This window comes from Pungitius pungitius, chromosome 20, assembly GCF_949316345.1.
Source record: "Pungitius pungitius chromosome 20, fPunPun2.1, whole genome shotgun sequence".
Lineage (NCBI taxonomy): Eukaryota > Metazoa > Chordata > Actinopteri > Perciformes > Gasterosteidae > Pungitius > Pungitius pungitius.
Window position 1 is genome coordinate 8,682,283 of NC_084919.1, and position 12,567 is coordinate 8,694,849.

The 12,567-nt window shown below is 43.8% G+C and overlaps 1 protein-coding gene across 1 annotated transcript; it reads left to right on the forward strand.

Annotated features, from left to right (window-relative positions):
- Positions 1 to 7: 7 nt before the first annotated feature.
- Positions 8 to 12,563, forward strand: cdc40 (cell division cycle 40 homolog (S. cerevisiae)). The gene is made up of 15 exons (XM_037450298.2): positions 8 to 348; positions 730 to 816; positions 1,627 to 1,756; positions 1,876 to 1,962; positions 2,184 to 2,329; positions 2,585 to 2,681; positions 2,898 to 3,037; positions 3,951 to 4,025; positions 4,115 to 4,160; positions 5,500 to 5,601; positions 6,672 to 6,787; positions 7,503 to 7,636; positions 9,902 to 9,978; positions 11,515 to 11,659; positions 11,984 to 12,563. The coding sequence occupies exons 1-15, from the start codon at positions 157 to 159 to the stop codon at positions 12,159 to 12,161; spliced, it is 1,752 nt and encodes a 583-aa protein (XP_037306195.1). The 5' UTR covers positions 8 to 156; the 3' UTR covers positions 12,162 to 12,563.
- The last annotated feature ends 4 nt before the right edge of the window (positions 12,564 to 12,567 follow it).

Consider the following 12,567-nt stretch of genomic DNA (forward strand, 5'->3'; position numbering starts at 1 on the left):
CATTCGTTTCTCGTTGTAAATTCAATTCAGTTTTTAAGTAATGCTACTCCTAAAATTTCCACACTTTTTTACGTCATCGCCCCTCTGGGTGAGTGACGTGTTTCGTCACAGCGGAAGTCCAGCCCTCCAGCTTCACGCGAATTCACAACATCCAAGATGTCTGCCACCACAGCCTGCCTCGTTTCCTACGGTAGCGACTCGGATTCAGATAATGAGTCAACTTCTAAAACCGGTGTTGTTAACGTGGACCCGACGAACCCGGACTCCACCGCTCACCTCAAACCTCTAAAATCGGTCCCCACGATGTCTGTGGCTCTTCTCAATTCTGCTCCCGAGGTGGCCGTCAAGGTAAGCTAACCGAGCTAACCAACGTTAGCTTAACCTTACATTGTTAAAATCACAGGATATGAATCTCTCCGTGCTTAAACCCATTTGCTACATGTACGGATTAAAAAAACGTGACATTTTGAATTAAACATTGCTTATTGTGTAGAGTTAAAAATTGTAAACTTTAACGTTATCGATCAAAACTATCGTTGCTAGCGTTAGCGGTTAGCGGGAAACTTGAGTGTCAGGAGGATGTTGTATTGTGTTTGTATGTTGTATACGTTATATAAAACTATACGCGAATAATTGGCGTTGTCTTAAGCTGTATGTGTTTTCTATCAAACATCTGATACACCAAACATCAACGTGGTCAGTTCGCTGATTTGTGCATGTTATTTTTAGGAGGCTGTTGAGACTGGCACACATCTGGACCCTTCATTGAAAGAAGTCACTTACAACCCGACGTTTGAAACCATGTTTGCGCCGGAGGTAAGTTTTAGCCTCATTGTGAGATATGTAGGTCGAATACATGAGCGCTTAATACAAGACCGGATTTCAAGTGACGTTATATTATTCTTATAAGTTTTATATGTTATGTCTTAACGGGGTCTTTTAACTTTACTTGAGTGAAACGAGCCTCTAAAGTTAGCTGTTTGGGGATGTTTGCAATGTTATTATTTTCACGTTATTTGTTTATTTTTTGCATGACAGACACGATGCTGTGTTTTCCCATTAGATTTAATCTCCTTCTCTACCTTATTGTTACCAGTGGAGAGTACCAGAGTAGGACATTTGCTCAAGTAAAAGTACTGTGACTTTGAAATCAAATATACTGAAAAAAACAACTGCTTGAGTAAAACTACAAAGGGATTTACCAAAATAATGAATTGAGTGACGGGCTAAACCAGCCACTTATCATTCTGAAGTTGTCTCCCATCAGATTAAGCATTACAGTTAGTTAAGAGACAATGCTGTGATAATTCATTATTAATTGCCAATCAGGTTCTTGACTTTAATGAGGTCCGGGCAATCTGTCATTGAAACAATCCCGGTCATGTTAATATGAAATAAATAGTTGATTTTTTTTATGTCCATTATTTGGTCCCTACATAATGAAAGCACCAGCCTTTCTGGGAGTCTTGCATAGCCATACCCCGAACACTGCAGAGTCAGCGCTGAACAGGACGAGCTCCCACCTGCATCTCAAAGGATCATGAATGCATTAAATCACAATTGAATAAAATTAGCAGAATGAATGTTTCCAAAATGAATGTTTAGTTAATAATCCTTTTTTTTCAGTTTGGGCCAGTGAACCCATTTAAAAGCCAGCAGATGGCTGCCCCCAGAAACATGTTATCTGGCTATGCAGAACCTGCTCACCTCAACGACTTTATGTTTGAACAGCAACGGAGGACCTTCTCCACCTATGGTAAGATCATCTGTGACCCGTGTGGGGGGATTATAATCATCCGGCCAATGTATTCCTATTCCTCCTTGTTACCTTGACTATTGGGGACCCTTTTACAACTCTCTCCTCTCTGCCCACAGGTTATGCTTTAGATCCATCTGTTGACACACACCAGGTAACCGCTATCAGCTACATTGGCGCAGTGGATGAGGCAGAGAAAAACAAAGGTAATCCTTCATCAAACCATATTTCAAAGCGTTTGTCTGCATCTGACTAGACTGAACCAGCTCTATTTAATAATAATAATAATAATAATAAATCGAACTTGTATAGCGCTTTTTTGGACACTCAAAGACGCTTTACATGGGGGAAAAAAACAAAAAAGGGGGTTTAGTATTTCTCAACTGCATGAAGTAAGGAATATAATGTCTGCTGTTCTTTTGTTCAGGGCTAACTGTGTTTGAGACCGGACAGAAGGACAAGAGGTCTGAGAAAAGAAAAAAGATCAAGGGTGGAGAGGCAGGAGAGATTGATACATTCCTTGGACCATGGGCAAAGTACATAGATGAAAAAGATAGTGCCAAACCATCAGAGGTAAAACTGTGTTTAATGTATTGTTCAAAATATTGGGATAGACTTGCTCTTACTAATATGGTTGATTTATGGTTCGTGTGGAAAGCCTCTTAGTAATTTGCCTCATGCATGAGCAGTGTTCCCCCCCCAGTCACGCAAACCTCTGCTCTCCGGGAAAACTAAAGTGTGGCCCATATCCTCTCTACACCTGACTTCAGTTTGCTCAGTCTGCATTCGTTTTTGGTCATTTCGTTTATGCTTAAATTTGTTTTACAGGAAGAGCAAAAAGAGCTGGATGAGATCACAGCCAAGCGGCAGAAGAAGGGAAAGAATGAGGAAGAAGCTCCTGCAGAAGAGAAAACTATTCTCCATGGTACTGTGCACCTCTTAATATAATAATATGGAAAGTTCAGTCGAGTTTCATGGTCACATCACACAATTGTCCATGGCAGATGAGGTTTTCTGAGTATTTTAAGGACTTCTTGTTAATTGAGGTCATCTGACAGTTCACTGGGCTTTAAACGCTGTATGCAAATGCAACTGGATTGTTTTTCCTTATATTTTGTGTCTTTGTTTCCCCCCCATGCAGTTAAAGACATGTATGATTACCAGGGCAGGTCGTACCTCCACATCCCACAGGATGTTGGTATCAACCTGCGCTCTACAGAGGCTCCAGACAAGTGTTACCTGCCTAAGAAACAGATTCATGTCTGGTCCGGACACACCAAGGTCAGTGGGAAGGAATGTTGATTATTTGCATTTCATTTTGTGCATAAATTACCCTTTTATCTACCAGTTAATGAATCTTGCTGCTCTAAGTATTATCCCTCCGAGCTTTGCTGATGGTTGTTATTGTAGCTATAAAATTATTCCAATGTGCCAAACGAAGAGCGCCAGTGTTTGTTGGAAAAGTGCAATTTCCATTGTGCTCTCCGTGAATTTATGATTGGGTTGGTAAAAGCCTCCCCGGTTCTTTTGAAGGAAATGATAACATAGTTGTACGCAAGCTGCTTGTCCCTGACAAGTTCAAGACCATTCTGTCTCATTCAAACCACTGTCATGATTCAAATATAAAGGCAAACACTGGGTCATTTCGAGAGATCTGATCCAATCTTCAGACCTGCTGGAAAGCTTCGGGGAGAGAGAAATCACTCAAGCTTTAAATTGGCTCCTATCTGCTTTGTGCTGGAAGTTACAGCCCTCAGACTCTCATTTGAAATACAAAGAGTTTTGAAAAGATAATAAGCATGTGAAAGCACTGATGTCAAGATAATAGATGGAGGACGGCTCACGCATAGTCACCAAGGTTTTATGACTTATTTTTGGAGAAAGTTTGGTAACGTGAAAGTCAACATCCACACACACACACACACTTGCACTGCTTATTATGAATCAGCTGTCTCCCCTCCGGAATGGATTTAATATCAATAAAAATATAATGTAAAAGTAAAAATGCAGATCTGTGGCATTAGGACATCATACAGACAGTATTATACTTCAAAGCTCAATTACAGATGATTTAGGAAACTATTAAATGCTTATTAACACATACATTGCAACTCTGTAAAACAATGTTTTGCAAGAAAATACATTTTGGGATTGGGGAAAAAACATTAACTTCTCCTGTCTGTTTGTTTTCCAGGGTGTCAGTGCCATCAGACTGTTTCCTAACTCTGGTCATCTTCTGCTCTCCTCTTCCATGGACTGTAAGATCAAGGTGATAATCCCTGGAGCTAATGCATTACACCCACAGTATTCGATGATTGCCGATCTATGTTCACTTGTTTAATCCCTTTCTCTTCACAGCTGTGGGAAGTGTACGGCGAGAGGAGGTGCATACGGACGTTTATTGGTAGGTGAAATTCACTTTTAGTTGGTCAACTCTGATACATGTTAGTAATCAGTTGAATGAAGCAGAAACTGAATATCAGGAAAGTTAACTGGACAACAATCGGTCATCAACAAACCTGTTGAGGTGAAATGTGCTCCGAAGTGCCTCCTTATAGCTCAACAGCACTAATGGCCCGTCTTCTGACCATTGACAGAAAGTAAAAGGGATAGACGGGTTTCTGGTCGCTTGCGCTCTTCACAGAGACGGCACATTGTCTGAATCGAGAGTGTGTGCAGCCGTGGTTCCGCTTGTCAGCCCCATGTCAGAATGTGCATAATTCAGCAGGGCCAAAGGGAGGGAGGGGGGGCGAGGGAGGGCCGGAGACCAGGAGATAAACTGACAGAGAGCTGTGGGCCTGATGAGTTGGAGCAGCAGCAGAGTTAGATGATGATGATCATTTTTTTCTTTAGAGGAGGTTTATGAGAGGTATATGGCCACGTTTTAGGTTTCTGTTGCTGTGCCTTTAGCTCCATTCTCTGCTGTCTGGTTTATTCATGTCACAGCGTTATTTCACTCTTTTGTGTTTCCTTTTATTTTTTGTACCATTTTATTTATTTTCTTTACGTATGTATTTGGATGGATGACTTTCAGCTCTTTTAGAAGGTATGTGTGTGCAACACGAATGGAGCTGCCAAGAGTAATCAACCTATTGCCAACTATTTTGCTCATTGTTATTTTGGCCTCCTCCTTAAAAACGACTTATTAAATCAATCAAGAAGGAAATAACAGCAGCAAGCGTCAGCCTGCGGGGGATGCGTATGACACGCATGCATATCATTATGTATGCATTTTCATTCTGCCTTTGGTAGTTTGTGAGCCTGTGTTTTCCCGTACACAGACCTACACACGTTGGGCATGAAGCGCAGTCAGAGCAGGCGAGCACCGGGCCTCAGTCGGCGCCGCTATCGCTGTGGAAACAATGTAGCCCTGATAAAAGCCAGTTTTAACAAGGGAGCCGCGTGTGTGTCTGCGTGTGCGCTGAGCCCACGGGGGCCTCGCATCACCTGCACTGCACGAGGAATGCCAAAGGGGGGGGGCTGCATGAACTCGGATTTGGATTTCAAAAGCAGAAGGATAGCTGGAAAACAGTTGAAAATTGTCAGTTTTTTTTGTCTGCCACAGCCCACGGCGTCTTTGTTCCTCAACAACTCATATTTTCTGGCCCAGATTTCACATTCCTAAAAAGAATTCTCTTCCAAAAGATGGCAGCTGGGAAGCAATCGCGTGGAGCGCATGGAATTATTGGCGTATGTTTTTCTGTTTGTTTGTAATATGTGTACATTTGCTCCGCTTGTGTTAGGTCACAGCAAGGCAGTGCGAGACATTTGCTTCAACAACAGCGGGACCAAGTTCCTCAGCGCCGCCTACGACCGATACCTCAAACTCTGGGACACTGAAACAGGTAGATGGCACCAACCGACTCCTTCCTATAATATTCACATCACCTATTGTTGTCTCAATGTAAAGTACACATAGTACGGATAGTGTGTATGGGCGCACACAATGACCCACTGCAGTGCAATAATATGCAACCTCGATCTCACAAGGCGCCATCCGAGGGAGTGAGTAACGGCAGAGCCCCGCGCTTCCTTCTGTCCTTTTCTTAATCAAACATTTCTCTTTAGAAACAGAAATTTCTACCAAGTTGTTAGTCATTTGCCATTTTCACAGATTGTACACTTTACGCTTTCCTCCATTTTGCTAATTGATTGGTTGATGATCATTTTTCCAATATGAATACAAAAATCCAGTCTCTCATTTCCTCGGTGCTGCAAACCATGGCTACAGATATGTCCTCGCCATCTTTGACACAATCTCGTAGGGCATGTACAGTGACATTTCACAAAACAGACAGGACATTCTTTTTAAAATGCCGTCTTGCTCTTGATAAAATGTCATCGCTGTTTGCGTGGTGCATTGAACTATTCTTTGGAATTGGGTTTCAATGAATGGTATTTTCAAAGCAGCCCTGTCTCATCTCAAATTCCACCCCACTCAATCTAAGAGCGCCATTCCAGCAGAGGGCAGAAAAGAATCAAATCCCCCCCCCCCCCCCTTGTTGTTGACTTGGATCAAAGTCATCCAAACACTTTACTTGGTGATAACTTAGTACCCCGTTACAAGTTGTTCCCACCGGATGTTGCTTATGTTAGCAGTCTATAGGGGGTAATCATTTGTATCACATTCTAGATTTGGCCCAGTTGCAGTTTACAATTGGACGTAACGCCGAAATGTTGCAGTCATTTCTAATCTGCTCTTCCCCGAGCTCTAGTAGCGATGGCGGCATTATTCCTGTGGGGCTTCACCTCCGCTGGATGAATACAGACAAACAATCACTAATGCGCTGCCAGCGGGGACATTGCATGTGGTATCAGAAGTTTCAGTCCCTGTCCGTAAAGCTCGCACCTCTCTCCCGAAGCCACTGTGGCTTCGCTACGCAGCTCTGACTTTTCATTTCTCCTCGCCCCACAGGCCAGTGCATCTCCCGCTTCACCAACAGGAAAGTGCCGTACTGCGTCAAGTTCAACCCGGACGAGGAGAAGCAGAGCCTTTTCGTGGCCGGCATGTCGGATAAGAAGATAGTCCAGGTAGAGTTGCCGCGTATCTCCTTGCCGCTCCTCCCGTCGCTCTCCCTGCGTTGCCCTCCCATGCTCGCGGGAGCGTGACAAGCACTCGGATCTCTGGCGTCGGTGTGCGTATTTGTGTACCCCCGTGGCTTGAGGTTCAGAGGCTGACAGGACTACAGCGAGCCATTAATAGCGGCTAGCATTTGGGTGAAGGAGAAGGCGAAGGGAACATTCTGTGTCCAGAAATACAATATTTTGCAATCGGCCTAAGCTCGAACTTGATGAACAGATGAAAGTTTGGAAAAAGTTGTCTCGACAAGGTGTAGCCAGCCCAAAGTTTGTCTCCTAGTTTTTCTGATGAACAGTAGTCCCGATCACAATGTCTGGCACAGTATTGAGGGTTTGTACTAAATCATGCAGCTCCCTTCAGGGTTTGGAGAACAGATGGTTGCTCCTGTGAGCAACGCTAAGCTAAATTAACCACAAATAAGCCGTGAATTGAGTTGGATCTCAATTTAGTTTGCTTCCTTTTCATTTGGGGCCTCGGGGCAATTTCGATCTGCTTTTCTCTGTGAAAGCGCATCACTGTGAGTTACGCCATTTTTCAGTCATTTTTAAGAAAATGTGCGGTGCAACCAGTTTTGATGGGATTTTGTGACTTTGTTTTACTAATTCGCTTTATTTAGCCTTGGCTTGTCCTGGATCTATGTGTTTACCTCCGGTGTCTCTCCGTCAGTGGGACATCCGGACAGGTGAGGTCGTTCAGGAGTACGACCGTCACCTGGGAGCCGTCAACACCATCACCTTCGTCGATGAGAACCGGCGCTTCGTGAGCACGTCGGACGACAAGAGCCTCCGAGTTTGGGAGTGGTAAGACTAAACTAAAGCTTAAAATGGCACTGTTTACACATCTCTGATATTCAGTACTGAACACCTGCACACAGTTGCAGGATGAAACCCATAAACGGTATGAACGAGGAGCAAGGATTCATCAAAGTTCACAAGCCGATGAGGACGAGCATTTTAAAGTCAACAGTTAAAGACGGTATTTAGTGTGTGTTGGCAAAATCATGTGACCTACATCTACACATATATATATATATATATATATATATATATATATGTGTGTGTGTGTGTGTGTAGATGTAGGTATATAATCTCAGGGTATCAGGCTGCCTTCTGTAAACGCGCTGCTCCTTTAATTAGTTGCTCAAGCTCCTGACGAGTCTGTCTTGGACGAAGCTCGCCCAGCTGCTCCGCTAATCCGCGCTGAGTCATGGTCTCTGCTACAATAGGGCTGCTTTGCATGCATCTGTTGCACTGACGGTTTCTTTTCCCCCGGCGCAAACGTTGTACATCGACCGAGCTCCAGCAGGATCCTTCTGTGAGCCGGGCCCAGGTTGCCAATTCTATATCGTAATAAATAAGCATTTTGATGTGCTTCCACAAATTAAATAATTGGAAAGGAGAGGCGCTTGGTTAAGTGGCGGGTTTGACAAGGTGGAAACCTTTTTTAAACCACTTTGATTTTTAACAAAATCATGTTCACTACTTTGCAGGAGCTTATTTGCTTTTGGTTATTGTTGTGACATGTACTGCTGCATGTTTTTTCCCATAGTGAAAAAAAACACCAACGGGGCTTCTGCATAGGAGGAGTGAAACCATGAAAATAACCGCTGCTGCGTACCCTGTTGTCCACAGTGTTGTGCCGGGTTCAGTTTCGCTCTTTCCGACCGATATTTCCGGATTTAGCTACTTGTAATTGTGCTAAGGCTTGAGTGCCTTGCAGATTAACAGGTGGTGATATTCTTTTGCTCAAAGAAAAGTAATATCTGAAGCCAGCGGTGTGCTGCCCCTCTTTCTCCCACGGATTACACCCGGCTCTCAGCCTTTGGCTAACCCCTCTGGTGAGAGCTGAAGTGAATTGAACAGAACAGTCCTGTGACTCTGCAATTGGAGCGGGGGGTGGGGGGGTGCGTTCAGGGTAATGTGAGGATTAAGCCGGCGAGGCAGCAGATCTCCAAGTCATTCACATCACGCTGCAACAGCCTTCTCGTTATTCAAATTGCATCATATCTTTAACCTGCATACTCGGGTTTTTCTGGAGAGACACCTTTATCTGTAGCAGAGGGTCATCATCCAGGGGGGAGGACGGGATTTTTGGTGATTCACTGTGCCAGCAGGGAGAAGCAGCACTTCACAAAGCTATCATTGAAAGAGCTTGAAGGGACATTTGGGATGATCATGGATTGAGACATACATTTTTAAATGTAAGAGACTGAAGGACATTCAAGTGCTCAATTTCCCTCGGGCCCGACTTTAATCATGCTCCTGACCTTTTTAAAGACCCGCCCTGCCGACCTAAATATAACCTTACTGTGTAAATATTTGGCCAGTCATGATGACTTGGGCAACAATTTCTAAGAAAATGGTTTATTTTCCCCTTTAAAACGAATAAAAAATGAAATTTCATACTTCCAAATCACAAAGACATTTCCCTCTTGTCTTGATCCGGTTATTTGCAAGCTGATTACAGAAATTAACCTCACCCTCACAAACATGCTGCTTGTCGTTGTTCCTCAATGCGATCAATGCGAAACGCCAACAAGAAGCCATACATTTTTCCCAGATCTCCCCAGTTTATAGTCATCCTTTTCCCTTTCTCCCTCTCCCGCCGCGCTGGCTATTTCTGCAGCTCATATCTGATGGCTTTGTTTTCTCTTCCCAGGGTTTAGCGCGGCGCATCTGCAGGCATTTGCTCTGACAAACTTGTGTGCGTGCGTGTTTTGGTTATGTACAAGGGTTTACATTTTTCATTAAACATCCATCTTTAGTTCCTCAAAGACCATCTTTGGTCTGTGCTGCAAACCTGTTGCAATCCCTCTGCTCCAGCTGGTTCTCATCTCAGGCATGGCTGTAGTTTAAGCAGAAGGCCCAAAAGGAACCGCTCACTTACTTGATGCAGACACACACACGCAGTTAGAAGGCAGAAAGACGTATTGGTCACACTCATTTACGTTCAGCAGTTTCTTTTAGTTGTTCTTGCTTTTGAGTGGGGGCCGCAGGTTGCCCACCCCTCCAGCATTTAACTCTTCTTCAAGTGTTCTCACTGTGCTCTTTTTTTATTTTTTTCAGGGACATCCCTGTGGACTTCAAGTACATCGCCGAGCCCAGTATGCACTCAATGCCAGCTGTGACACTCTCTCCTAACGGTGAGTAGGCACATCACATCAAAACACGGCACTGAGGGGGGGGGGGGGGTGGGGGGGGGCATGAATCTAAACCGCAAGAGGGAAGTTGATTCGGTTTCATTTCTTCGATTGTTTGTCAATGCGCAGGCAAAAAAAACCCGAGGCAGGCTCTTTGACATCTCACTCAATTTATTTGCGGAGATGTCTAGGTAGAATCCTCATTATCAGGTCCGATGTTTGCATTTCTTACATTTGGATGGATAAAAAGCCGGATCCATCTCCGATCCTTTGTCTGCTCTGGGTGAGCCAGCTGTCACAGACGGCCCATTAAGCTCAGTTAAAACCCTTTAACGCGTTCCCATAATGCACAGTGTTGTGCGGGAGTGAGCTGCAGCAGCTTCAATTAAAGACACGTCACAAAGTGATGAGAGAAGCTGCGCTGGGTGTAAAAGCACACAAACAGCTGGTTTTATTTAAACCTGACGTTAATGTTTGAGCTCGAGCTGAAGGATGCTCTCCTCCTTTCGCAAATTTAAAAACATTGAAAGAAAATAAATATGAGTAATACTGGAGATGATCATCTTAGCTTGGAGTCTTTTTCCTCGCTGTCTGCCATGTGATACAAAACTCTGCTCTCCTCTCGTTCCTTCCCCTTCCACCCACTTTGATTTCTCTCTTTTCATCCTGTCCCGAGTCCCTTCCTGGCTTTGGGCAGCGTTCTTGGTTGTGCCAACTTGGTTTGTTCCTCCTGAGCGTGTGAATAATCAATGCGTCCTCGGTGGGAGACCATTCGGTTTCCTTTTGCGCCTTAATGCCCCGTCCCCCGCCCCCTTCAACATGGCAACCACCAGCCTCTCCTCTCCCCTGTGTCTTGCCATCTTAACAAAAAGAGACAAGGCGGCTGAAATGTTCGGTCTTCTCTGTGCATTGCATCTGACATTTGTGGAGTGTATTTTTGATTTGATTTTTGTGAGACCGGCTCTAAGACGAGGACACACACACACACACACACTAAATCTCTGTCACACCACATTAATAACTTCCATCACCTTTCCGTGCAGTGAGTCGTGTAATACTTTGACGCTGAGTCAGAAGCGGAAAACGCTCGGTGAAGGAGATCTCAGATGAACACTGACTTATGAAAAGCCTCTTTATTTTCTCCTAAATGTTTTATTTTAATGACGTCAGATTTGCACGTTTTGTGATTGATGTCTGTGCCTCTGAGGCATATTTCCACTGTGAATGTGTTTTTGGCTCTACTTTCTGTAGCATCTGATCTGCTGGCCTTTTGTAGCACATGCTCACAGCATCATGAATCCACATTTGTAAAGCAATCATGCTAATGGGACAAATGTCACTTCAAACGGGCTGTGACAGCTTCTGGAGCTCGGCTGTTCGGGTGTTGCAATGATTACCACTGTCCTACTTTATACGTACCATACTGATCCTCCAATACATAGGATTCTCGAATGGATTTTTTTTGTCATTTGGTTTTTATAAGCATGTTGTATTATTGGCTGTTTGCTACATGCTGTTTTTCCCTGTTTCTTACTGCAGGTAAATGGCTAGCGTGCCAGTCTATGGACAACCAGATTCTGATCTTTGGAGCCCAAAACCGCTTCAGACTGAACAAGAAGAAAGTCTTCAAAGGCCACATGGTGGCTGGCTACGCCTGCCAAGTGGACTTCTCCCCCGACATGAGGTAAGCCTGTGCTGTCAGCAATTTTCTGATGAAAGGAATTATGAGGCAGCTGAGATCGTCAGAGCTGATTAATAGTTTAGAATAGATTCAATTTTAGCCAATGAAGGAAAATAATTTACAGAATGGAAATCCAATGATGACTCATGGGTTTGGGAACAGTCTTATCGAGTTCAACAGTGAAATGTTCTCTCCCAACACAGTTTCACTTATGAGTAGGTGGTCTGACCACCTTTCAGTATCCATAGCAACACTGCAACGCCTGGCTAGAATAAATATGAGATATTCAGACCTTAGGCAGTGCTAAACTTTCCTCCTTTTTTCCAGCTATGTGGTGTCCGGAGATGCGGATGGAAAGCTGAACATTTGGGATTGGAAGACCACCAAGCTGTACCACAGGATCAAGGCTCACGACAAGGTGTGCATCAGCGCACTATGGCATCCGCACGAAACCTCTAAGGTCATCACCTGCGGTTGGGATGGACAAATCAAGCTCTGGGACTAGATATGTCCTGATGTGTGTGTCTGTTGGGGGATGGGGAATAGAACTGAACTGGTTCACTATAGAGAGACGACAAGTCACTGGTTGTCCCATAGATTTTGTGAAAAAGTGAAAGCCACAGGACTGGTATCCAGTCCAATTGTTGCAGCGTATTTTTGTATCCTGCCGTGAGAGTAAAAACTTTGAGAGTAAAATCTGTGCAAAGATGACCACACGCATACATTTAAAAATGTTTCTACTGCAAACGGCATATTAGAGCGGAACCTTGACATTTTTTTAAATATCTTTTTGTTATTTCAATGTATAATGTTTCTATGTAGTATACCTCTGTAATCCTCGGTAACCATTCTTAATTTTCAATTGTGTGAACATCCAATTGTGGAAATAAACATTCTGTAAATTTGATCTT